Here is a 26589-nt window from a genome sequence, read left to right as displayed (position 1 = left end):
AATCTATGCCCCTTTTTTATTTTATTTTTTAAAGATAATTTGCAAATCTATGGTTGTGATGACATTTTGGATCCAAAAGAGAACATCTTCCGAGCGCTTTGAAAATGTAATAAGAGAAGCCAAACCCGAGCTAATGCGCTTGTTGTCTTTCACCTTTTTAGTCATAGCCATCTACTATGCGCACAACATCTTATCGTGCAACAGCTATAGCCTCGCCCAAGCTCATTGCCAAGCCGCTCCACTCAACACCTACCAACAATTGTTGATCCAATAAGCATCCACAACCTTCGACTAGGGAAACTATAAAATTGCATGACGTTTAGCTAAGAGCTCTCCATCATGGTCTTGGGTCTTGGCAAAATAAATTCCAACCATCAAATTAGCAAGCTTTGTTTTTAAAGAATGCACCATAGGATACTGACACATCAACAATGAGAATTTTACTCAAATGAAAGCACACATAAGCAGTGAGAAAGTTAAAAAATAGAAAGCCAATAAAACCTTAGCACATCAACAAATGAAATGTTAAAAGAAAAGCTTCAAAAAAATTCACATCAACAAGGAAAATTCCAAAAAAAATTGTTCCATCCCCAAAGACCACGACCGTTAGAAAAAGCCATGGGTTGGCCTTTCCCTAGGAAAATGGGTCATTGGCTAGAACCAAACTCTCCATTTTCATCGGAGGAAAGGCCTCTCCCCATGGCCTTTCCTTCGACCCATAGAGCCACAGAAAGAGAGTGTGTGTATTCATGGAGAGGCCTCTTTACCATCTACCTTGAGAGAGTGCGCGCTGTAGATTTCTCTTTTTTTTTTCAAACTGGCTTAGACCTAGACAGCCATGAGTTGCCATCCAGAGTCAAATAAAATTGGAGTATAAGGAGAAGGAGCTATTTTATCGCACTTTTTTTTCTTTTTCCTTTCTCTGTTCTTAAGTGCTTTTTATCCGCCTGCTTTTCTTGTACACGAGAGAAAGAGAACTTGTGAGTGTGTGAAAGAGAGATGGAGAACACCGTTGTCCCTGTTGCCTGGGAGAGAGAGAGAGAGAGAGAGAGAGAGAGAGAGATGGCACACGGAAAAGAAAGAGAGAAAATTGGGATACTAGATGCAACGCAAAGAGAACGCGATGCAAGACATGAGGTCGAGAAAATCAAATGTTGTTAGTTTTTTTATGAAGCTCATTAATTAGTAGCAAAAGAAAGTTTCAATACTACTGATAAATTACCAGTATGTTTTTTAATTACAAATGATTAATCTGGATAAGGGACCCATCTCTCTCACTCTCTCTCTCTCTCTCTCTCATGCAAACAGATCTCTAGTTAAAGGGTTGTGGGTTGTCTCACAGAGCAGGTTTAAAATAGGGCATAAAGAATTCTCAGACCGATGCGCATTTTCCTGAAACCTCATGATTATTTAACCCCTAATCCTTTACAGACCTTCCATAATCCTTAACAATGGTGAATGCTTAAAACTAATAAGCTCATTTCCCGCACCATTCATATCATTAGCATGCTTGAGGATGGAGTGATCCAAACGCACTTATCAAGAATCATGATAACTACCTCCACTTGCGGGCACCGTCCATCTCATTGGCATGCTCTGCTTAAGCTGCTTTTTGAGCACCTTTCCCATTCATTCCATTCAATTCCCAGTTATATTCCATTCATTTAGCATGATCTATTAGGCAAGCCTTAAACCCACCAACCTGCTGCTTGAAGAGAAGCTAAAGTGTAAGAACAGCAAGAAATCTGACCTAGAAGTGCTAAGGACATTCAGTTAGAAGTTACTAGCTTGTAGTCTCAGCATGTGATTACAATACAAGTGTGGGCACGTGCTAAGACAAGCCCTCCTATGCTCAAAGAACAGAATTCAAAGCATACAACAGCTTACAATGACATCTTCCACAAACAAGTATAACCACAAGAAGGCCCTAAAACATAAATTTGCAAATTAAGCCTTGCATTAATATCTGGCAAATTATTAAACATGTGAGCACCAGTCATTTGCAACCTTACATGGTATTTACAAGGTTAAAACATTTGGGCACCAGTCAGCAGGCCTTGACTGACACCAGCCCAGAGGGGGCCACCAGATGGGTCACAGCAGGCCCTTGCCTGTGTGTCATACCACGCTGCCATGAAGGGAGCATGAGTCAAGGTTTGAAAAAAGATTAGTTAGCTTCGACCTGGACTTCTGAAAATTCAGTTTGAGAGGTAAAAATGTTTCTTTGATAGTAGTAATTGGATGAAAATATGAAGGAAGTTCTTGTTCAAAAATTACCAATTCTTCTTCATCCCATGGTGAGAAGGATTCATCTAAGGTTCACTCAAAAAAGTTTCTTAAAGACTGGCATGAGTAAGAGCCCCAACACTCATAATATAATAAACTCTCAACAACAACAAAATGTGGGCGCCAAAGAGACAGGCTTAACACATTAACCAACACAGGTAGGAAACTATATGGAGGCACATAGAACTAAAGAAATTATAATTACCACTACAGTATAATTCAATCACTATACAGCACCAACCTAGGACCTAGATAAAATGGCTCTTAGTTAAAAAGCCCATTTTGGTACAAATCTTTTGCAGAGTACACATCTCTACTTGCCTTGATTTTTTATGCTCACCTGTCAACTTTTGGCTTTGATCTGTCAGCTGCATTCCTGCTATCAAATTTGTAAAAACTACTCTTAAAGCTGTAGCTTCTCCCATTCTGTGTTCTTGGAGAAAGTTGGCCCTCCTCAGCTCTGAGCTACTTCTGACCGCTTCCGCCGCTTTGATTCGGGCTGCAGCAACCCAATTGAAACTTTCAAGGGCTTTCGAACTTCTGATGGGTCTTCCAAAGTGCTCCATAAATCATAATTTTCTCAAATACTTAGCTTCACAAAGTACATGATACACATGAATGTGATGCATCAATTCACATGGTACACATGCATGTGATGCCATCAATGCACATGCTACACATGCATGTGATGTTATCAATGTACATGGTGTACATGCATGTGTGATGCCATCAACGTGGGGACATCAATGTACATGGTATACATGTATGTGATGTTATCAATGTACATGCTATACATGCATGTGATGCACATGGTGTCAAGCATATGTGATACCGTAAATGTACGCGGAACACATGGATGGGACATATATGCGTGGTGCCACCACTTTACATGGAAAACATGTGCCTGAATCCATCACACTACACAGTAGATGCCATCAATATACACAATACACATTCATATGATGCCATGAATGTACGTGATACACGTGCATGTGATATGCAATCAATGTACATGTGTGGTGCCCATCAAGACTTGGAAGAGTGAAGTGTATATGTAATTTTTTTTTACCTTTGCCTTCTGGGATGATGCATTTTTATGAGAGTTTCGAGTCTTTTTGTTCCCATCCTGTGTAAAGCAATCAGGACAGTAGAAGTGTTCCATCTTTTTTGCTTGCTCTGGAGTCAGGTTCGTGCATGCTGGATGAAACCTGCATAGCGATTACAAAGGAACATTTTCCCCTCAAAAACCCATTACCTTTCTGAATTAAAGATGGATATCAAAACCTTGTAAGCATGAGTCCAATACAAGGGGAAGATATAGCAAGCAATTACTACACAGAATTGCTTTTTTAAGAATGACCAATTACTGTCAATAATTCACAAACTACTTAAATGTCTGCATGGAATGGCATGTCTCATACTGTTCCTTCTAGATGGTCAAAGTCTCTATCGCAAGGGCATCATGATATCCTTTGTGGTTGATATCAAGAAGTGCAGTTTAAATCGATTTTTCCCCAATCATGTGCATCTCTGGCGACGTTTAGTTTGAGTTCAATGTATACACCATTAACTGGTATGAGAGAATAATTCAGGGGTAAAAACCAAACACTGCCATCCTTTTTTTCAATCAAAGCACATGACGAACACGTGAGTATCATCTCCTCAACATGTGTCTTGACCTTTACAAGCTCTCTTGAATCCCTCTTTAGAAAGTCATTTGCTTTGTACCTCGTGTAATATTCGTTCTCATTTGGCTCATAATTACTCGGAGGTGGGCTTGTACCTAATGTGAAAGGGGTTGTGTGGCATCGATGATGCCTGTGGAGTCGAAATAAAGTCATCTCACCTATCACATCAAAAAAAATATTGTGGTGTGACTATGATGACCCATGGAAGGCTAACTTTCACCTCCAATTGAGTCCTCCTTCACTACATCTAGCAATGTGGAAATTCGTTGGATTGGTTTGAGGCTCTAGAACTAGCTCTTTTTGTTGTAGCTTCATAAGAATGGTCACAAGTTTGGCTACAACCTTTGGCATGCTCTGAGGTTCCCTTATTGGTTCTATGATAGACACTGAAATCAGATCCATGATACACTCATGCAGGGTGAGTAGTTTGTACTCGACCATTGTACTCTAGTTCAGTCTACACCTTCCTTTTACAAGCATTTGGGATTATTTCATTCGCTCCTTCTCCAACACGAGGTTGGGGTACTCTTTGAGTTTGCTTGTAAGGTTTGCATAGTTAATAGGTTTCTTCTCTTTAGAAGAGATATTTTGAGTGGGAGATCACCCATTGTCTCTGAGGGACACAACTTCCACTTTTAATGGACACGACATCGTTATCTTTGACAATTAGTCGTGTGTTGTGTTTTTATGTGCTCTTCAATCTTTTGGACCTTTGATTCTGGCCCTTTAACCTTTTCATGGGCTATTGCAACCTTTGGCGCTCACCTTAATATCTTTGGCTATTGGCTTTGAGGTTAAAGCCTCAACTTTTTGCTTCTTAGCTAACTTGGATGATTTCTTAGAAACTACCCTCATCTTGGTCTAAAGCCTTTTATTGGCAATAAGGGCGACTATATAATTAAGTCCTCCTTATACGCTTAACAAGTTAAGGCTTGCCAAAGTGGCTGATGCTCCTAATATTAGGGTGATTGTCATTGTGTTGGGACAATCCTTGAAAGCATGTTCAAATCCACACTCTGTGTGGGAGAAACAGAATTAGGGTTAGGTTAATGTGGGAGACATACACAGAGAAGCACAAGGGAGAGAGAGAGAGAGAGAGAGTTGTGGGGATAAGTCAACTCATCAATAGCATGAGTGTGTGACTCCCCTATCACACATGTATATTGCACTAGTACACATAGTGCACTTAGTACATTAAAAGTACTAAGTGTACTATGTACTATAACTTATGGGCTTGTACACACTATAAGGGTGGGCATAACGCCTTTACCCCAACAACCTCCCACTTAAAGGCAAAGTGCCCTTAAATGAAGGAAAAGAAAAATCAGCATGTACATGATAATATACAAGGCCATATCAAGGCTGAAACTGGCCTCATCCAATGCCCATCAAGTGTCTGCAATGAGCAAACCGCTCCGGAGGCAAACTCTTTGTCAACAGATCAGCCGGGTTGTCATCCGTATGAATCTTAACAAGCTGAATTTGCTTGTTCTCTATCACCTCTCTGATGAAGTGATACTTCACATCCACATGCTTCGTCTTTGCATGAAAGACAGGGTTCTTTGCCAACTGGATGGCACTCTGACTGTCACAATGCAACAATGGAAAATCCCCTGTATAACCCAAATCAACCACTAACCGAGATAGCCATAATGCCTCCTTGCAAGCCTCTGTGGCTGCAATATACTCGGCCTCTGTAGTAGATAAGGCTGTGCACTTCTGCATCTTGGATATCCATGACACAGCACCTCCTGTGAATGTAAACACATAACCGGTAGTAGACTTCCGGTTATCTGGATGACCGGCATAATCCGAATCCGTGTAACCATGCACTAATGCATCCTGTTTGCCAAAACATATGCACATATCCTGTGTGCCCTTCAGGTATCTCATGACACCTTTCACTGCTTCCCAATGCTTCTTGCCAGGGTTGGCCATGTATCTAGAAACCACTCCCACTGCAAATGCAATGTCCGGCCTAGTAGCAACCATGGCATACATGAGACTGCCACAAGCTGAAGCATACGGAACCTTGGCCATATCAGCCCTGTCACTATCCGACTGTGGGCTGTCCATAGCACTGAGTTTCACATATGGAGGCAAAGGAGTACTAGTCTTCTTCCCCCCGTCCATATTGAACCTCTGCAAGACTTTGCCAATGTATTCCTTCTGAGACAAATACAACACATGCTGATTTCTGTCCCGAAGTATCCGCATACCCAAAATGTGATTTGCATCACCCAAATCCTTCATATCAAAGGTTTGATGCAGCCTCTGCTTCAAGGTATCCATCTCTTTACGAGATTTCCCGGCAATCAACATATCATCAACATACAAGATGAGAATCAATAGACTGCCATCCAAAACTTTCTTGGTGTACAAGCAGTGATCTATGTCACTTCTCCTGAATTTCTGAGATTTCATGAATGTATCAAATTTATGATACCATTCCCTTGGTGCCTGTTTGAGCCCATAAAGACTCTTTTTCAGCTTGCATACAAGCTTCTCCTTTCCACTCACTGCATAACCCTCTGGCTGCTGCATATATATCTCCTCATCGAGATCACCGTGAAGAAAAGCAGTCTTCACATCCATCTGAATCAAGTCCAGATCATCATGTGCAACCGAAGCTAACACAGCTCTAAGTGTGGTCATTTTGACCACTGGAGAGAAGATCTCATCAAAGTCCACACCATATTCCTGCTTGAAGCCCTTAGCCACTAACCTGGCTTTGTATCTTGGCTTTGCATCTGGTGCAACTTTGAGCCTGTAAACCCACTTGCATGGCAAAACCTTCTTGCCTGCAGGCAAATGCACCAACTTCCAAGTTTCATTTTTATGCAGAGAATCCATCTCTGACTTCATGGCACGCTCCCTCTGTAAAGCCTCCTTATAACATGAGGGCTCCCCACAGTCAGTAAGCATCAAGTAGTCAACCCCTGGAACAAACCTGTCAGGGGCTCTGGAGGGTCTAGTGGACCTCCGTACCCAATGACCATCATTTGCAGGTTTCTGTCCAGCTTGCATATCACCCATTGGTGGCTCCTGTTCCATGCCATAAGGCTGAAAAATCATGCCCGGTATATCCTCTAACTGTGGTATATCCATAGGGATATCTTCTGCCATCTCTGGCTGTCCATTTGGACCATTTTCAGCACCATTTAAGGGCTGGTTTTCCTGCTGTAATGGCTGATTTACAGCCCTTTGTTGTTGTCCATGATGTCCATCATCATCAAAGATGACTCTGCTAGGCTCCTGTTGCCTTGCAGGCTCCTTATACATGCATGTTTCATCAAAAATGACATCATTGCTGCGTATGATCTTTCTATTCATGGGATCCCAAAGTCTATACCCCATTTCACCTCTGTCACCATATCCTAGGAATATGCATTTGTGAGACTTAGGATCAAGTTTGGTGCGCATTTCCATGCGTATGTGCACGTACGCAACGCAACCAAACACTCTCAAGTGCTTGTATGACGGAGGCTTCCCTGTCCATACTTCTTCTGGCACTTTCCCACCAAGCCTCGTGTTAGGTGACCTGTTTATAAGGTGAACGGCTGTCATAACAGCTTCAGCCCAAAAACCATGAGGTAATGCAGCATGTGACAACATAGAACGGACCTTCTCTTGTATGGTCCTGTTCATCCTCTCTGCTGTCCCGTTTTGTGGAGGATCATAAGGAGTAGAGAGCTCCCTCTTGATGCCTTTAGCATCACAAAAGTCCTGAAACTGTTTGGACATATACTCTCCACCATTGTCGGAACGCAAAGCCTTCAGTGTTTTGCCAGTTTGATTCTCAACATGAGCAACAAACTTCTGAAACACTGAAAATGTATCACCCTTCAAACGAAGAGGATAAACCCACACCTTGCGTGTGGCATCATCTATAAAAGACACAAAATATTTTGCCCCTCCCAAAGAAAGCTGAGGCATCTCACATACATCTGTATGCACAAGCTCTAACTGAGCATCTTTCTGTCCAAGAGCTTTCTTGTGGGGGCACTGTAGTTGCCTGCCATATATACAATGCTCACAAAACTGAAAACTTGAAAACTTTAGAGAAGGCAAGTAACCCAAATGAGACAATTGCTCCATTCCTTTGACACTCATGTGTCCCAACCGGCTATGCCACATAGAGATTTTTGGCAGCTCGGTTGCATTTACATTAGCATGGTGACAAACACCTGCATGCATAAAGTAAAGAGTGTCCACCTTAGAGCCTCTGGCAACAACCAGTGAGCCCTTACTAATTTTCCACTTTCCACTACCAAATGTGGTAACATAATCAGCATCATCAAGCTGTCCAGTAGAAAGCAGATTTTTCTTGATCTCAGGCACATGCCTGACATCATGGAGCATAAGCTGTGAGCCATCTGAAAACACAAGCCTCACATCACCTCTGCCAAGAATCTTGCATGCATGGTTATCACCCAAATAAACCACTCCTTCATTGCCAGCAGTATACCTGACAAACAAGTCTCTGCAACCTGTGACATGAAAGGAGGCACCTGAATCAATGATCCATGAGTGCATACCATGACCACCTGTAAGAAGTGAATGGGCATCAAGTGAAGACGTAAATAGGACCTCATCCTCACTGCCACCTGCATGTGACACATTGATTTCTTCAATCTTGACTCCACTTTTGCCCTTTGGCTTTACATCTTTGGCTTCATCTTTCTCTTTGTCTTTGCCTTTTCCCTTTTCCTTTTGATCATTTTTCCATTTGTAGCATTGCTTTTTAATGTGTCCCTTCTTGCCACAATAATGGCATTCCAAATCCTTTTTGGAGCGAGACTTGCTCCTTCCCCTTTCTTGGCTTTTCCCCCTTTGCTGGGATCTCCCACGTGCATTCATTGCATTGGACTTTCCAACAGAGTTGTTTTTCCTGTTCATCTCTTCTTGAAGAAGAGCACCCTCAACATCTGCATATGACAGCATAGCATGCGAATTGCTAGTGGCTGTCCTGAATGTGTCCCAACTCTCTGGCAAAGTGCATAACAGAAAAGTGGCTTTGAACTCATCGTCCATTGCCAACTTTTGATTAATGACCTGGCTGACAATACCATTAAACTCATTTAGATGGGCTGTCATAGACGCCCCTTCCTTCATCTGAAGACCTATGAGTTTCTTCAACCAATACACTTTGCTTGAGGCACTTTGTTGGGCATACAAGTCCTGCAATCTCTGCCACATTCCCCAAGCTGTCTTCTCTTCATGAATGCTGAAAAGTAATGAGTCTGACACAGACAACATGATAGTAGATCTTGCCAGCTCATCCATATCTTCCCACTCTTCAGCAGTAAGAGAAGCGGGCATCACACCCCTTTCTTTGATAGGCTTGTGCTGCTTTTTCTGGAGCAACACATTGTAGCACTGGGTTTGCCAAATATCATAATTATGCGAGCCTTCAAGCTTCTTGATGTGAAGCAATGAAGAGCTCTCACCTGTGGTTGCCATAGCAAAATGCAACCTGTCAATGCCTGACTCCCTGCAAAATGTGCAAACACTGCACCAAAAGCACACAAAGTGCTCACAGTTTTTCTCCCAAGCTTTATCTCCCACTGCGGAAGCACGAATGCAACTTTTCTCCCACTGTATGTGATGAAAACACCAAAATCTGGTTGCTGCAGATTTTGGACAGCACCTTAAATGTGCTCTTTTGCCCTTCCAAAGTACTGTACAGCAGTACCAAGTGCTCACCTGTGATGTACCAAACCTGTACCGGCAAGTATAGCAGCTGAAATTGAACCTTTTGGTCACTCAAAACAGTGTACAGCCATGCCAAAACTTGCACAAAGCTGTGCCAAATCTGTACCAGCAGGTACAATAGCAATAAATGCTCTCCTGGCTGTCCAAATGAGTGAAAATCAGACTTTTACAGTCCTGTACACTGCATACAACAGTTCCGAACAGAAATTAGGCAAAAGCCCCTTGACTGCAAGCTGATTTTTTTGAGGATTCAAGGCATAAATGTCTTGCCTGCTGCTTTGCCAAGCTCAACAAGCATACGAACTTGAAAAGCCCCTTGAATTAAGATCAATTTCTGATCATACATGGTACATTGACGCACATGAAGGCATCCAGAGTGTTCACGATGCTTCCCCCTGGCCGCATATACATCAAATACATGAAACCCCCTTGATTTACAGGCACATTGAGTGCTTGTAAGGCATCAACACATTATCCACAGCATCAAATGCGATTGCCTGCATGCAAATCAACCAAATCGGCACAAAAGCCCCTTGATTTGCACTGCAATTTGCTGCAATTTGTTGCAATTTTGCCCAAATGTGATTTCTCACATCATACAGCATGTATGAGTGCTTAATTACACAATTACATCAAAAGCCCCAAATTTCGACATCCAATTTCTTGCAAATTGATCGTAATTGTGACCAATTCCTGCAAATTGATCCTGATTGTGACCAATGTCACCCAATTTTGCCAATTTTGCTCAAAAATTGAGCAGTTGGGCACCTGTACCTGCTCAATTGTTGATTGTACTTGCTCAATTGCAAATCCCAAAAAAAATTGAGGAAAATACCTTGTAATTTTTTGATTTTTCTCTGATTTGCAGGCAGGTTTTATTGTTGCAGATAAAGGGGTTGATGATTTGGTGCTATTCTGCAGAAAACTGATGCAGATAAGGGACTCCATCGCAGACCCCAAGTTCCCAGCCCTGCTTTTCCTGTGACAAACCCATTTCAATTCTGGCCAGCTCTCAGATTTATCTCTGCGATTAGTGCCCAAAATTAGAGCTCAGCCAGTTGATTAGGTTGCCGCAATCGCAGAGGTTGAAAACAATCACTAGTGTCTGGATCATAGTTTAATACAGTGATTTAGCATGGCTATGGCTGTTCTGGCGAGAACGCTTAGCCTGCAGCGAGCCAATGCGAGGGCGAAGACTTTCCGAAGGACGGACGGCAACGCAACTTCGCCGGAGCAGAATTTCGTCAACTCCCTGAGCTTCTTACTCGCTCGTGCATTCGCCAGTGATTAACACGCCTTCGCCTTCTTTGCCAGCAGCGCTAGAACTCCACGATTACACGCAGCCTGTTGACGCCCGCCTTGTGGACCAGCCTGTTCATCCGCTTCGCCTAGCGAAGGTAGCCGATGTCGCCCAGCCTACGCTCGACGCCTGGCGCTGTTTTCGCTTCAGTTTCGCCTAGCGCCAGCTTTGTTGCCTTCGCTTGATTAGCTGCGCCTGAGTATGGACAAAGGCCTACGACTGCCTAGTCTCCCGCTTCACCAGCTCCACGCCCACCATCGTGTTGGAAGAATACTGCACATGAAGAGAGCTGCAGATTGGCTCTGATACCAGTTGTGTGGGAGAAACAGAATTAGGGTTAGGTTAATGTGGGAGACATACACAGAGAAGCACAAGGGAGAGAGAGAGAGAGAGAGTTGTGGGGATAAGTCAACTCATCAATAGCATGAGTGTGTGACTCCCCTATCACACATGTATATTGCACTAGTACACATAGTGCACTTAGTACATTAAAAGTACTAAGTGTACTATGTACTATAACTTATGGGCTTGTACACACTATAAGGGTGGGCATAACGCCTTTACCCCAACACACTCGTAACATGTGCCTCCGTATGGAATGACATTGAGATTTGTTGGCATTGGATTTAGGGATGGAGTTGGGGTACTTGGTGCGACCACTCTATGAGGACACTTAACAACGCAATAAAGGCCCTTGCAATGGAAACATTGAAGAGATGGCATGCATGGCATGTTAATAAAGTCTCTCATTGTTTGTTACACCATAGCGTCAAACAAGGAGGCATAGTCAATTGATGGGGGTTGCTTTGGATTCTGAGAACCCATTAGCAAAGTCACTGAGTAATGTTGTACCGGTGTGGTTCCAAGAGGAACTGGTTGGGGTGGTAATACCAAGGTGGATATGGTATTGGTGATGGCAATCTTGTACATGTTTCTCAGTATAAGGTTTTAATATTTGGGCACTAGATTATGCCCCAGTTAAGAAGCATTTGGTATGGGCAGTAGGGTAGGGGTTGCTTTGGAATCGTGAGCATAGTGTCATGCACAAGACATGCGCTGGCTAATCCTGAAGAGGCAACAAGATAAAGACACAGAAAGAGAGAAGAGAGAGATGATGAGATGTCCACCGTGGGTGTAAGGTAGAGAGGACAAGTGACTTGTGGTGCGTGCAAGCTGGGATGGACACATGGCTGGTTGCTCCCTTTGTACAAAGGGGACAAGATTTGGGTGGTGAGCATTGAGTTTTGTCCACCTCAAGACATCAATGTGTGCGAACACAAGGCTGGACATAATTTATAAGTGACTTTAGGTTGCCCAAAACTTAATGAATTGTGTACACTCATTTATAAATTAATGTTAATTCCTAAGAATAGGTTTTTGACCAATACTTACCACCTGTCACATGTCACATAACCATGTCAACAGGCAGTTTCACACGCACGGTTCACAGGCGCACGCCCCCTTACCTTGAACTACACATTGGTCAAGCAAGCATGAAAATGCATGTAAATTCAATTGCAAGCAAGCAAATAAAGATGCTATGCAATGCAGCATTGGTATGGACAATCCCCGTTCATAAGACTATACCAAAATATACGTGCTCCAGGCACGCACACGAGATACCATACCCAATGGAACACCAATGCTCCAGGCATTTCCAGGCATGTACACACAGGCACAAGTCCCAACGAAAAGCCAAGTCCACAATATCACATGAGTGGCATCAATCCCCGGCATGTGCAACTGCCATGGACGCCAATCCAATGTACATACATAATGAGAAAGCATGGGTGGACCAAATGGTGACACTAGCTTCAAGTTTAGCAGGAGGGGATGTCACGTGCACACCTTAATCTGGTGCCACGTAGACATGATTATTCCTTACAGCCACCTTAAGAGCAAAGTTAGAGGTTGTATAAGGGTAATTTGGAGCCATTTTGGTGGCCCTATAGATGCGTGGAGGTGCCCAAGACATGCAACAATGGTTGGGACATATTATGGGCACAATATGATCACATTTATGACATTTTTGATGACTTTTTATGGCCTGAAAAGTGAAAACGGACCTGATTACAACTTGCTATCACTTTCCTATATAAAGGCAAGTCATGGATCATTCATAATGATTCAAAGACATGGATTGCATAGCCAAGACCAAGGGCGTGCAATCTACTAGTTTGGATTAGAATCTTCCTTGGCAACTTGAAAATTGTCCTTCCGTTGGTCTCCACACCAGAGATCCGTTGTGGAAATCCTAAAACTACCACTATTTTCTTGCATGCCCACACCACCATCAACTAAGAACTGATCATCTGGAGTGAAACATACTAAAGAAATAATGTAGCTAAAAGATAGAAGCAAAATAGTCTCAATCCACTAGGACCAATGTAAATTGCTTACTACGATAGCCATCTCATTAATGGTGGAGACTCATTCTCTAGCAGGTCCTCCTAAATTATCAAGACTTGTCCTTTGACGAGTCCTCTTGGTCTGCAAATATAATAAATGAATCCAAAACTCAACTCCAAGGATCTCTGAAGTCATTACCACATGCACTCCTCCAAGCACCTCCGGGTCTAGCAATGACTCCACCTGATAGTCACAAGCTCTCTTTTGAAAACACCTCCAAGTTACTAGTAGGCACTACTTGTTCTGAAAAAGCCGAAGACTTGATTCTTTCAACCTGATCTACTACATATTGCTAGAGTGAATAATGCTTGAGCCTTGAGTATATATATTCACAAAATAATCTTCAAATTTAAACTACACACTAAGCTCTGGTTGAGAACAAAGGAGGAAAACCTTGTCAAGTCATCTCCCGATTGCAGAAATCTGATGCAATGGGAGCCCCACACTGCTTTGAGTTAATTGTTATTGTTTGGGCTGCTTTTTAGGCTGTTTCTACTACTTTTCAAGTTTCGTCTTCTGTCCCTTAGCTGGCTGCTCCAAAAGACTAGTAGAAGATGTGTGGTCTATGTGACAGGGAATGGAATAGCGCTTTGGTGGCCACCATGATCTGGGACGAGCCCATTGACTTCTTGAAACTTCTCGGCAACCTACACATCATAGATGTCATCAACCAAGCTTGGATGGCATTGGACTGCTCCAATCACAATGCGCCAAACGGTTTCTACAATGTGGAGGCAAAAGAGGCCCACCTCTTTCCACATTCGCTTTATACGTACATTACAAGGATGACCGTTCTGCCACGGATATAAGGGGCTAGTGTTGGGTGACCGTACTTGTTTGGCAGCCAAATAGATGCCCAAAAGTTCCTAGGAAGGCACCCATAGATGGGACACCCTTTGGGCACACTATTAAATCATTTGGAGTATTTTTTCACATTATTTTCTGGGTCAAAAAGGGCTGGCTGACCAGAACCCACCGACCTGAAGTGATTTTGCTATATAAAGAGGGATTTGGTTCCTCATTTGTTCATCTCATATTCCATTAGGCAATCAAGTTTTCTGTAGAGCAATTCTTTGTCCAAGGGTTGGCTAAGGGACATCTACATCAGTGTATTGGGCTGAGTCATCATTTTCAGTCACATTAATACAGCTTTGTGATTGAGTTTGACTGCTTTCTTCTCTCTATTATGAAAACCCTAGCACATATGCACAAGAGCTCTAAATGCCATTGGTGGAGCATGCCATCGATGATACGGTGCAGGCATTAACGAAGAAGGCTCCCTTGGAGGTGGTATATGGTCGTCCGGTAATCAATCTGATGACCTGACCTCTTAAGACTTCCACAGAATTATGAGCATTGTCTGGATAGTACCTTCATAGAGGGAGATTAGGTTTATTTGAAGATCATGAACTAAAGACTCAAGCATTGCTTCCAAATTGGCTCCAAAGAAGAATGATCCATTTAAGATCATCATGAAGCTCAATGATGTAGTCTTAAAGCTAGAGTCACCGAGCCATTAGAAGATGCACCCGATGTTCCATTCAAGCAACCTAGTGGAGTATCATGGACCACCAGAGTTGAGTGCTTCATTGGATGAGGATGAACCCGAGTTCGTGGATGACGGAGGATTACAAGAGGGTTCTTGGTTCAAGGGTAGGCTGTTTTGTAACAACACAAGTATGGTTCTCATTGGAAGCAATTGTAGTATCTCCTCTAGTTTAAGGGCTATCCGATCCGGCAGGCAATCTAGTTTGAAAAGGATCATCTACAAATCTTACTAGTTGTTGAGAGCTTATCACGAGCCCATGTAGCTGAGGACAGTTGCAATGCAAGTGGGGAAGAATGTGACACAGCTAGGTGTTTGTAGGACACACACGGACAGCATGTGACAGAGCAGTTGGCATAGGCAAAAGTGTGCAGCCAGGCAGTATTCGGTGAGCACATGTGCCACGTGGCAGCCAACCATTTGATGTAGCAGTCGGCTAGCATAAAATTGGTTGTGGCCTTGTCTTGAGTAGACCGACAACAGCTCAGTAAGCCGGGTGGGCTTGTCCTGAGTAGACCGACAATAGCTAGCTCAACAAGCTGGCTTGCATATGGAGGCCCTATATAAGCATGCGTAGGATTTCATTCATCCCCACCTAGTATTTCTTCAATGATCAAGCCTACAGAGCATTTCTCTGGTGCAAGGACTGGCCAACAAATATATTGGGTTGAGGTTTGTGGTCAACATTTTCAGTCACACTCTGTACTTGGGATTCAGTTGTAAACATTTCCTTGGATAATACGATAGTCTAGGCTATTGTGTGTGCTATATGCTGGAGTTCTACTGCTCTCCTCTCTATTTTGAGAACCCTAGCACATAGGCTTAAAAGCTCCACAGAAAAGCTGGCTGCTGACTGAAATGAAGACACCCCTCCTTGGTTCCCCAAGGGTCCAATTGTTGGAGACCACAAATTGTGGCTAACCCTCGAGAGAAGCTTCGTGCAATATCTAGTATGGCCTGCAGTGAGGTGGTGCTCTTCAACCATGAGCATCTCAATGTCATTGCCAACGAGCACACTGAAGCTTCTCTCGTGCGCACAATTATCTTGTGCCTATGGCTAAAGGCATCGCCTAGGCCATAAATGTTCCACCAGACAATCTGCATGGCTAAAGGACGGGCTTATAAGCATAGTTGGTTTCTCCTAGGCTTGTTAGGATTTTAGTTCAGGCTTGGACAGGGAATAATGGCTTTATGTCCACACCCCTAGTGCTTACCTGGGGTCATCCACCTCTAATCGCTCCAGAAATGTCACCACCTCGCATCTTCCTAGCCATGGGCATGCATTTCCCACCTTGCCAGAGAAGAAATAATATATCAGGATCCTGTCAAATCTCTCTGGATCTGTACCAAGGACTCACAGTCCCCCTTTCGATCTCAGCACCAGAATGACAATGTCCAACTGTCTCTGACCACCATGAGCCAACGCCGAACCTTAGGAGGCACTTCCCCCTCTGCCCATGAAAAACATGAGCAACCTGGATCCATGCACATGAAACCTGTACGCTCCCACATCATGAAGTCTGTACCCTGTTCCTCAGCCATGATCCCAAAAGCTCAACGATCCCACTGAAAATCATATACACACCACTACTATCGTCTCAAGCCATCCCACTTGCCATGTGTCCTCACACTAATGACGAGTATGCCTCGTCTACTTTGCTCAACACCATCCAACGAGTACCCAAACGCGACATCCACTTTCCCGACGATACTCCATGTGAATCGCCTCCAAGCATAATGTATGTTTGCCTACCATGGACTCTCAGCCAGCTGCCGACATTGTGAAGAAGCACCCACACCTTGCACTTTGTTGATGCCTTTGTCAACCTCTAGAAGAAAGACACGTAACAACCCCTAAGGCCCGGCCATCCGTGGGTGTCCACCCAATGGATCCTCTCAAATCTCTTTGGATCTGTACCAAGAACTCACAGTCCCCCTCTCGACCTCAGCACCTGCCAATCAAAATGTCCAACTGTCTCTGACCACCATGAGCCGACGCCGAACCTCGGGAGACACTTCCCCCTCTGCCCAAGAAAAACATGAGCAACCTGGATCCATGCACATGAAACCTGTACGCTCCTCCCACATCATGAAGTCTGTACCCTGTTCCTCTGCCATGATCCCCTCAACGATCCCACTGAAAATCATCTACACACCACTACTACTGTCTCAAGCTATTCCACTTGCCATGTGTTCCCCCACACCAACATTGAGTATGCCTCGTCTACTTGCTCAAGACCATCCAACAAGTACCAACGAGCCACCCAAACGCGACATCCACTTTCCCGACGATACTCCATGTGAATCGCCTCCAAGTATAATGTATGTTTGCCTACCACGGACTCCCAGCCAGCTGCCCGCATTGTGAAGCAGCACCCACACCTTGCACTTTGTTGATACATTTGTCAAACTCTAGAAGAAAGACACGTGAACAACCCCTAAGGCCTGGCCATCCGTGGGTGTCTGCCCAATGTGAAGAGGCCTTTCTTGTGTGTGAAAACCCAACATTAGTGTCTAGGCTTTACAAGTAGCACCACCAAACAAGAACCATCTCCATGCGGCTGCCACTCTACACACAGAGGAAACGCCAACGAGCCCTGGGCTCAACTCGCAAGGCAGCCACAAAGGTCACCCTGATGCAGTTGTCCATGCAAGCAAAAAACGACTGCAGCTGCTTTCTCCCGCCGTGTCACAGCATGCCAGATAGACCAACCAACGCCTCAATCCCATCTCAAGTGCGCCTTCTCTTCACTGACTAGCCCGTTTGGGCTCGGTTCTTCAGCCCTCATCACCAGCAGCAACCCATGCAACCCTTCTCTATACGGTCACTATCCCACAGAGAGAGAAGCCGTGTAGCCAGTGTAACCACCCTATAGGCCGGTGCCAAGACGGGAAGAGGAAAAGAATGTAATTGCTGCCGCTTAGCACATCTCGGAGCTGACATCATTCTAAAGGGAGACTCACAGCACGGACTGGCACTGCATCATATGCAGGACAATGCACACTTGACCTTGGACACATAGAGTGGAACCTTGGCTAACTCGTTCCGGACTAGGCTCACATGGGACCAATTTCCACTCCAGGTTTTGCACCTTCTTGTTCAGATATGTCTACATGGCATCCAAGTGCGAGATGCACGTGACAATAATGGAGTGATTGCAACAAGATCAACACCAAGAATATATTGCTAGCGAGCAAACGGTACAATGATCTCTCTCTAGAGCTCCACAGTGTGCCTTAGATGACTCTCATGAGTAAATGATGAATACAAGACCCTGGGGTTCTATTTATAAGGTCTGGGGTTCTATTTATAGGGTCTGGATTGCCAACCCTAGCCAACTGGACCAAATTAGCCCACTGGCCGGTCCATGGCTCCCACAACTAGTTCCACCCACATATACAAGCTAGTCCCCATGTTCCCAGGACCCAAACTAAGCCAATGTATGTAGGACCAAACCCTACGTCCGGACTGTCTTCTGAGGGAGCTCACAACATGAAGATGTCCGTCACCTCACATGAAGACGTCCGTCGTATCAAGCACACGAAATAGGATTCTCCAAAAGTTCACCAACTTTAATGGCCAATATTGCACCCACTAATTCATCACCCATGGGACTATTGCTTGTGCTATGGAGGTTGTGCACTCCTCTATGCGGAGGATGGTGAGGGTCAAGTACTACAACTCGTGCCTTTGTTGGTGACTCCATCTACCTCAAAAACCCATGCTGATTAGAAGTGGGAACTCGTTAGCAACATCACGGCCTACCACATGTAGTGAGCACGATGCATTGAGGTCATGAGGTTTTTCTACTGTGCCAGTGACTATCCGCTTGATTTGGACGGACCTTGTCCATATCCTTTGTGGATGCTTGGAGCGTTTGAAGGATGATTCAAGACACGCATGCAACAACATCAAGCTATGTTCTCACACTTGGAGAGAAGTCCAAGTGTGAGAACATCAAGTGGCATTATGGGCTCCCAATGCAGCCTTCCCCACCCCCGGTCAAAGATGTGGCCTCCCTTTGAGAGCATCCACAACCATATAGGAGGAGCCTACTACTAGCCATATTTTCAGCATGCTGCCTTACATAACCTCTTTTGTTGCTTTATAACAAAGGCTTGTTGCATCTATTTCATAACATGGGTTGATTTCAATAAACCCTAACCTTACCTACTAGTCCTAGCATGAGACATGCTTCTAGCGTTGGAATTGATGCACGTTGACAAGCAATGGAAACCATCGTCCCTCTAAGCATGGAGGTGGCTATGGGATCTCCAAAATCAACAAGCCATCAAGATAAGCATCCTTGTCAGCATGTGGGTTGACTATTCTAACACTAAAAGGTCACAAGTGACCCTCAAGATGGCCATCTCAATAACAAAAGCAAGCAAGATGTTCATTTGCACTCCGCCACATGCTGTGTGGCATGCGGCTGTTCAACATCTCTTGTTTTTTGTCGCTTTTTATGGACATTGGAGAGATCCAAAGGTGTCTTGTAGGGCCTTTTGTATGATGATCAAATGTAATGCTTTGCCAACGACTAGGCTTTCCATATCAGGGCCATCTCAATTTGCGACGTTCAACTCTACCAAAACTATGCAAGGTGTTCAATTCGTCCTATGGCTTGTCCACTACCTACAAAGTGGCTAACATTTGGAAGGGTGGAATATTGAGGTGTGTGTGTGGTGAGTAGTAAAGGGGGTGTGTATAGCCGGGTGATATTCCCGAGTATGCCACTAGGACTAGGAATGGAAGAAGACCTCATGAAAAAAATTGTACCACATGCTGTTGAGCATCTCTTGTTTTTTTTTGTCATTGCGTATGGACATTGGAGAGATCCAAAAGTGTCTTGTAGGGCCTCTTGTACGATGATCAAATGCAGTGCGTTGCCAACGACTAGGCTTTTCATATCAGAGCCGTCTACGATATTGCACCCCTTGGGGAGGCCCTATGTGGACAAGCCAGTTACCCTTTGGTAGAGGGCAACAGCAAAGGCAATTTCGTTGGGACTCTCGCAACACTCTCACACCTCTGACAAGTAGCCAGAGTATCTATCCACTAGGCATGGTGCTCAATCATCCTTCAAGACAGTGTGACCAAGCACCTCTGGAACTTTGCGAGGACCTGACGTATCAAGACTCATGTCATAGGTGCTTGAATGAGACTGCCTGTTTGAAGTGAGCAGGTTACACAAGGGTTCTCACCTACACTACCCTTGGGTCCCACTTGTGTTCCCCTATATCCAAAATCATTTTAGTAGCTTCAAAGGAACAAGATCAAGTACGGAATCTATGTTGGGCGTCTTTCATAAATTTTATCATGTAATGTATGCACTGTGTCTAGAGTATTCTAGAAGTGTGTAGGTGTGGGGCTAAACAAGGAGATTACCAAATAGGGAGCTCACTCTATGTATATAGATCATCTTCTTGCAACAGGATAGAGATTACCAGTAAATAGATCATCTTCTTGCAATAGAAAATTCTTTTCATCTTTTTCTCTGACAATCCTGTTTTTTACTAGTGGTATCTACAGACTACTATTAGGGCAGGTTTTTGGTCTTGAGTGGTTCGTTGTTTGAAGGCGGTTTCTTGGACTGCTTTTCTCGTGCATTTTGCACGTTCAGCAAATTTCATCATTTTATCAAAACCGTAGAAGAAGGTCGCGATAACCTATGATAAGATGTCACAATATAATAACCTTAGTTAAAAGGTTATAGTCGGTCTGGACTGATTTACTCACACGAGTCACAAGGGTGGCATTCTCAAGAAGCATATTATCCCTCCGTTAGAACGACTTCAACAGTGATGTCAAAACTCACAGGCGACTATAGAGGACTGTGTCCTTCCAGCAACGCAGCATCAAACCCGGCTTCTTTACATCAAGTGAGGCTGTACTCATAGATAGGGTGCAATCTCCAATTGAGGCTCAAAGCAAGCATGGACGGCGATCTCAGTGATGTGGGAATCTTTCATATAATGTAGTCACAGTATTTGAGTCATATACATATATATATATATATATATATGCTGAAGAATTTGGCTGCCTTGGCCTTTGACACAGCTTTGAGAATCCATTCGTGACAGTAGACCTAGTAATCCTTGCTCCTAGATCACATATCAGGTAACATCTGTCAAGTCAAACGTTGTAGTCTTTCCTGTATTCTTTGGGAAACTGCTGTTGCTGATGACACAAGAATTTACCGAGAATAGAAAAATTTCAAAGAAGGCACAACCAAGGCGAAGGATGGTAAGAATCGTTTCAGTGGACGAGTATTGCTTCCTCAACCCTCAAGGGTCATGCTGGAACCAAGAAGTTAGCTAGACACTAACTTTTTTAATTAAAAAAACCACCTCAAATGCATTTTATCCCAAAACAAAAGCTGGAAACTACTTCTGTTGTGACTCTACAGATCACATACGTAAAGATTCTTTCGAAAGCCCAAAGAAGCAATAAAAGGCAAGCGAAAAGAATGTCTACGAGCACCCACAATGACTAAATCAGCTCTTTCAATGCTCAACTCCTTGACGTACCTACAGATCACTAGGTTCAGCCACAATCTTCTCAAAGCTGACCTTACCACCCTCCATGCACAGTCAAGGCAAGGTTCTCTAACAATAAACACTACTCTATCAGGGCCGTCTATGATATTGCACCCCTTGGGGGAGGCCCTTTGTGGACAAACCAGTTACCCTTCGCCATACCTACTCTGGTGCTCTTCGCTATATATACTTTGGTAGAGGGCAACAGCAAAGGCAATTTCGTTGGGACTCTCGCAACACTCACACCTCTGACAAGTAGCCAGGCTACCAAGAGTATCCATCCACTAGGCATGGTGCTCAATCAACCTTCAAGACAGTGTGACTAAGCACCTCTGGAGCTTTGCAAGGACCTGACGTATCAAGACTCATGTCATATGTGCTAGAATGAGACTGCCTGTTTGAAGTGAGCAGGTTACACAAGGGTTCTCACCTACACTACCCTTGGGTCCCACTTGTGTTCCCCTATATCCAAAATCATTTTAGTAGCTTCAAAGGAACATGATCAAGTGCACCCACGGAATCTATGTTGGGCGTCTTTCATAAATTTTATCATGTAATGTATGCACTGTGTAGACAAATTGTCTAGAGTATTCTAGAAGTGTGTAGGTGTGGATAGATGTTCGGCTAAACAAGGAGATTACCAAATAGGGAGCTCACTCTATGTATATAGATCATCTTCTTGCAACAGGATAGAGATTACCAGTATATAGATCATCTTCTTGCAATAGAAAATTCTTTTCATCTTTTTCTCTGACAATCCTGTTTTTTACTAGTGGTATCTACAGACTACTATCAGGGCAGGTTTTTGGTCTAGAGTGGTTCGTTGTTTGAAGGCGGTTTCTCGGACTGCTTTTCTCGTGCATTTTCCACGTTCAGCAAATTTCATCATTTTATCAAAACCGTAGAAGAAGGTCGTGATAACCTATGATAAGATGGTCACAATATAATAACCTTAGTTAAAAGGTTATAGTTTGTCTCGACTGATTTACTCACGAGTCACCAGGGTGGCATTCTCAAGAAGCATATTATCCCTCCGTTGGAACGACTTCAACAGTGATGTCAAAACTCACAGGCGACTATAGAGGACTGTGTCCTTCCAGCAACGCAGCATCAAACCCGGCTTCTTTACATCAAGTGAGGCTGTACTCATAGATAGGGTGCAATCTCCAATTGAGGCTCAAAGCAAGCATGGACGGCGATCTCAGTAATGTGGGAATCTTTCATATAATGTACTCACAGTATTTGAGTCAAGCCATTATATATATATATATATGCTGAAGAATTTGGCTGCCTTGGCCCTTGACACAGCTTTGAGAATCCATTCGTGACAGTAGACCTAGTAATCCTTGCTCCTAGATCACATATCAGGTAACATCTGTCAAGTCAAACGTTGTAGTCTTTCCTGTATTCTTTGGGAAACTGCTGTTGCTGATGACACAAGAATTTACCGAGAATAGAAAAATTTCAAAGAAGTCACAACCAAGGCGAAGGATGGTAAGAATCGTTTCAGTGGACGAGTATTGCTTCCTCAACCCTCAAGGGTCATGCTGGAACCAAGAAGTTAGCTAGACACTAACTTTTTTAATTAAAAAAACCACCTCAAATGCATTTTATCCCAAAACAAAAGCTGGAAACTACTTCTGTTGTGACTCTACAGATCACATACGTAAAGATTCTTTCGAAAGCCCAAAGAAGCAATAAAAGGCAAGCGAAAAGAATGTCTACGAGCACCCACAATGACTAAATCAGCTCTTTCAATGCTCAACTCCTTGACGTACCTACAGATCACTAGGTTCAGCCACAATCTTCTCAAAGCTGACCTTACCACCCTCCATGCACAGTCAAGGCAAGGTTCTCTAACAATAAACACTACTCTATCACAACCAGCAGTTGTGGCTGAGAGTAGCAGAGCACTTCTGAGATTGGTTCTATCCTTTGCAGGTCTATCAGAAACCAGGACACAGCTTCTAAGCAAAGGAACCATCGCATCACTCTGCTCATTGATTGAAAGCAACCAAGAGGATTCCCTAGAAACCCACCATAGTTTCACGTCATCCATCACCACCATCAGAATTTTTCTGAATAGTGTCTTAATCTAGAAGAATTACATTTGGTGACAGATAGTTCAGCTAGCATGAATAGGTACTGATATTCAACTTCTAATTGCTACACTTGACACTTTGTAGAAGCGAGTCAAATCAAAGCAGGCCCTTTTACTCAAAACTTTTGGACACAGTCAGTATCATAAGATAGTCTTGTTGTCTAGCATCTAATAAGCACGGGCTCTTGACACTTAACCGATGATTTTTGTTTCTGAATATTGAAATATATGACCTGACAATTCACAATGACAAATGGCACATACCAGTCTTTACACGCTTCACATTGCACCATCAAGTCATCAGGGTTGTAAGGCATCTCACATTTGCAGTACCTGTAAACGAGTGAATTGTTTGTAATCACTGACATATTTGCCCATTAATAAGATACTCCTAGATCAAGCTTAGATGTGTTAAGCTCTTGCTAGTTTGAGCTTGTGATGTCTTTAGTTCTTAATCAATACATCTTGGAAGTTGGAACAAGTAAAATTACTCTAGGAATATTGTGCTGGGCTACTGCCAGAATAACTCATGATGTCATCTTAGCTGGAGTAATCTGACATTGTGTTAGAGTAGCATTGTATCAGGGTTCATTTGTCATATTTCTCAGACTTAGCAGTCGGTTTGATTTTTCTGTTGTGGTAGAGCTCATCAAGGGATTAGCTCAAGCACACATGATACTGCAGATAATTTAGATTTAAAAGTATTATGTGCAAAGGCAACTGCTTGATCACCCAGCACTAGCGCAAATATCCACTTCGGATTACACACGAATTTCTTCCCAAACATGGGCACCACGATACTTTACTCCACGCGGTCATGTCTGACATTCCAAAAACTGGCTCCTGGCATCAAGTTAGCTGGAACCCTGCATCTCCATGGCCTCGTCATTCCCATGGTGGATAAGACCAGGTATGTGTCTCGACTCTTATCTATCTAACCTGGACAAACGCAAGGCACATATCTGCACCTATCTAAAACCGGGCCATAGATCGACACCTTTCTAACAGGGTTCGCCAGGCTGTACTCTGCACCTATCTAGAACCGGCTCCAGGCGGCAACGTCAAGCTTGACACCTTGACTTGGACATCCGTGCCTTAACCTTATTCTTCGTGTTAATTTTTCCCTTGCGTTGCTTTCGCTGAGAAGAAAACTAATTCCCGTTGTAAAACAGAGATGTGTGTGTGTGTGTGAGAGAGAGAGAGTGTGAGTGAGAGAGAGAGAGAGAGAGAAAGAGAGAGAGAGAGAGAGAGAACCCTTACACAGCAACTCGGTCAGGGGTGAAGCCCCCGGTGGCAGCCTTGTATTCGAAGCGGCAGAAGTAGTCGTCGTTTCCGACGCTCTCGAGCTTGGTATAGTTGCGAAAGGTGTGGACGGTGCACTTGCCCTCGATAGAGTCGGCGCTCTGGCTGTCGTAGTGGTCTGACAGAAACAGCTCTTTGCTGCCGTGAAATTGCCGGCGCCCACCTATGGATTCTTCCGGCCTGTAGTACCACCGTACCCTAACCCTAATATTTTTTCGGTTGTCCGCTTCAATCTTCTCCAGCTTCGCCACGTATGGCGGCTTCTCAGAGTCTTGGGCTCGCATCAGTACACAGTCACCAGCTGCATATACAGAAAATTTCGCTTTAACAGCATGATGACACAGTGATTAAGCTGTAAAACTCGTATAGTGAACAGAAAGAAAGCGTGATTAAGCCCTTAAACAGAGAGTAAGCGTGGCTAAGCTCCTGTACACAGAAAAAGAGCGTGACAAAGCTCAGCTCCTGTGCGAGAAAGACACCGTTAAAAAAGCTCCTGTGCGCAAACAGAAAGAAAGCCTTTTTCAAATGAACTGCATAGTCATACAGAAAGAAGCCCTAATTTCAATCACGCAGAAAGAGAGCGCTGGAGACACTTCCTGTACACAGAAAGAGAGCGGGATTGCTCTTTCTGACAAAAGAGATGGCAAGCCAAATTTTGCAAACCCTAGAATGGATTTAACGCAAAATTGGCAGCTTCTTACCTTTCACAACCTTGTGGGTTCCCTTGATTGCGTACGTTTCCAGCACTTGCTTGCCTGAAGACTTCGATCTCGCCATGAAATTTTGCAGAAAAAAAGCTGGACCCCCGAGTGGATTAGCGCTGTTGGGTCCTCACTTTGAAGCTCCAGTTGAGCGCTCAAGTGCTAAAACTTGCAAATTATCAGAACCCAAGACGGTAAAACTGCATCTTGTGGGCAAAATTAGTGATCACTTAGACACCAGTCAGGCCACAATCCAAACCCATTTAGGTCCAGATTTGAACTAAAAAGGAAGGAAATATCAACAGAACTACAGAAGCGTGCACGTACACACAAAAGAGGAAGGTGCAGGAAGAGGGGTAATTACAGTGAGTCTTGGATGGGTGTAGGCAAAATTAATTTTCCAATTGACTAAAAAATTGTCCTTGGGTGGCCACTTTAATCCAATTTCCTGCACAACGTTAAAGGCTCCTTCTTCTTGACGAATTATACGGAGTAATTAGCCCCCTTTCTAACCTGTTCTTGACAATTCCAGACGATGCAGTTGGTTTAACGTTAAGAAATTTCCACAACTAACTTTAAGGCAAACCATGGTACCCATTAGTGCAAGGATTGCAGCTATAACTCAAGTTCACTAATACAATCATAATTAGTAATTTTTGGCTACAAATGATGCATTTTGAGAAATAATTGTAATGAGAGAGGCGGAAAGCTGCATTTAATGGTACTACAGAATGGAAGGAGAAGTGGTTACTTCAATTGATTATTGCAAGATCTCAAGATGGGTAAATAGCCTGTAGCAACTGGGTTCATTTCTGCTTGTGTCAATTTGCTGCTGCTTTTTTGGGTTTTTTTGGCCGTTTGCAAGGTACGGACTGTGCAGGGATCCAGCTTGGATGTGGGCTTTATTTGAAACAAAATCTCCCCCCAAAGTTTTAACTAACCTATGTATGAGCCTGACCAATCATGGTGCTACACGTCCTTGCTCTGTCTTTTGGGGGCTT

General features: G+C 43.7%; 1 protein-coding gene across 2 annotated transcripts; it reads right to left on the bottom strand.

Annotated features, from left to right (window-relative positions):
* Positions 1-2469: 2469 nt before the first annotated feature.
* On the bottom strand, positions 2470-26329 carry LOC147635410 (chromatin remodeling protein EBS-like). 2 transcript variants are annotated; one of them, XM_086802686.1, is made up of 5 exons: positions 25589-26324; positions 24846-25188; positions 23850-23918; positions 3356-3494; positions 2470-2785 (listed from the first exon to the last, which is right to left on the bottom strand). In XM_086802686.1, exons 1-5 carry the CDS (start codon positions 25662-25664, stop codon positions 2741-2743), a joined length of 672 nt encoding a protein of 223 aa, XP_086658812.1. In that variant the 5' UTR covers positions 25665-26324; the 3' UTR covers positions 2470-2740. The 2 variants fall into 2 exon arrangements, with proteins under 2 accessions (XP_086658812.1, XP_086658813.1); XM_086802687.1 differs by lacking the exons at positions 2470-2785; positions 3356-3494; positions 23850-23918 and having other exon boundaries at positions 24842-25188; positions 25589-26329.
* Between the last annotated feature and the right edge of the window lie 260 nt (positions 26330-26589).

Source organism: Cibotium barometz, chromosome 9, assembly GCF_041138505.1.
Source record: "Cibotium barometz isolate CiBa-2024 chromosome 9, ASM4113850v1, whole genome shotgun sequence".
Lineage (NCBI taxonomy): Eukaryota > Viridiplantae > Streptophyta > Polypodiopsida > Cyatheales > Cibotiaceae > Cibotium > Cibotium barometz.
Note: the sequence above shows the minus strand (reverse complement) of the source record. Positions and strands in the feature narration are given on the sequence as shown.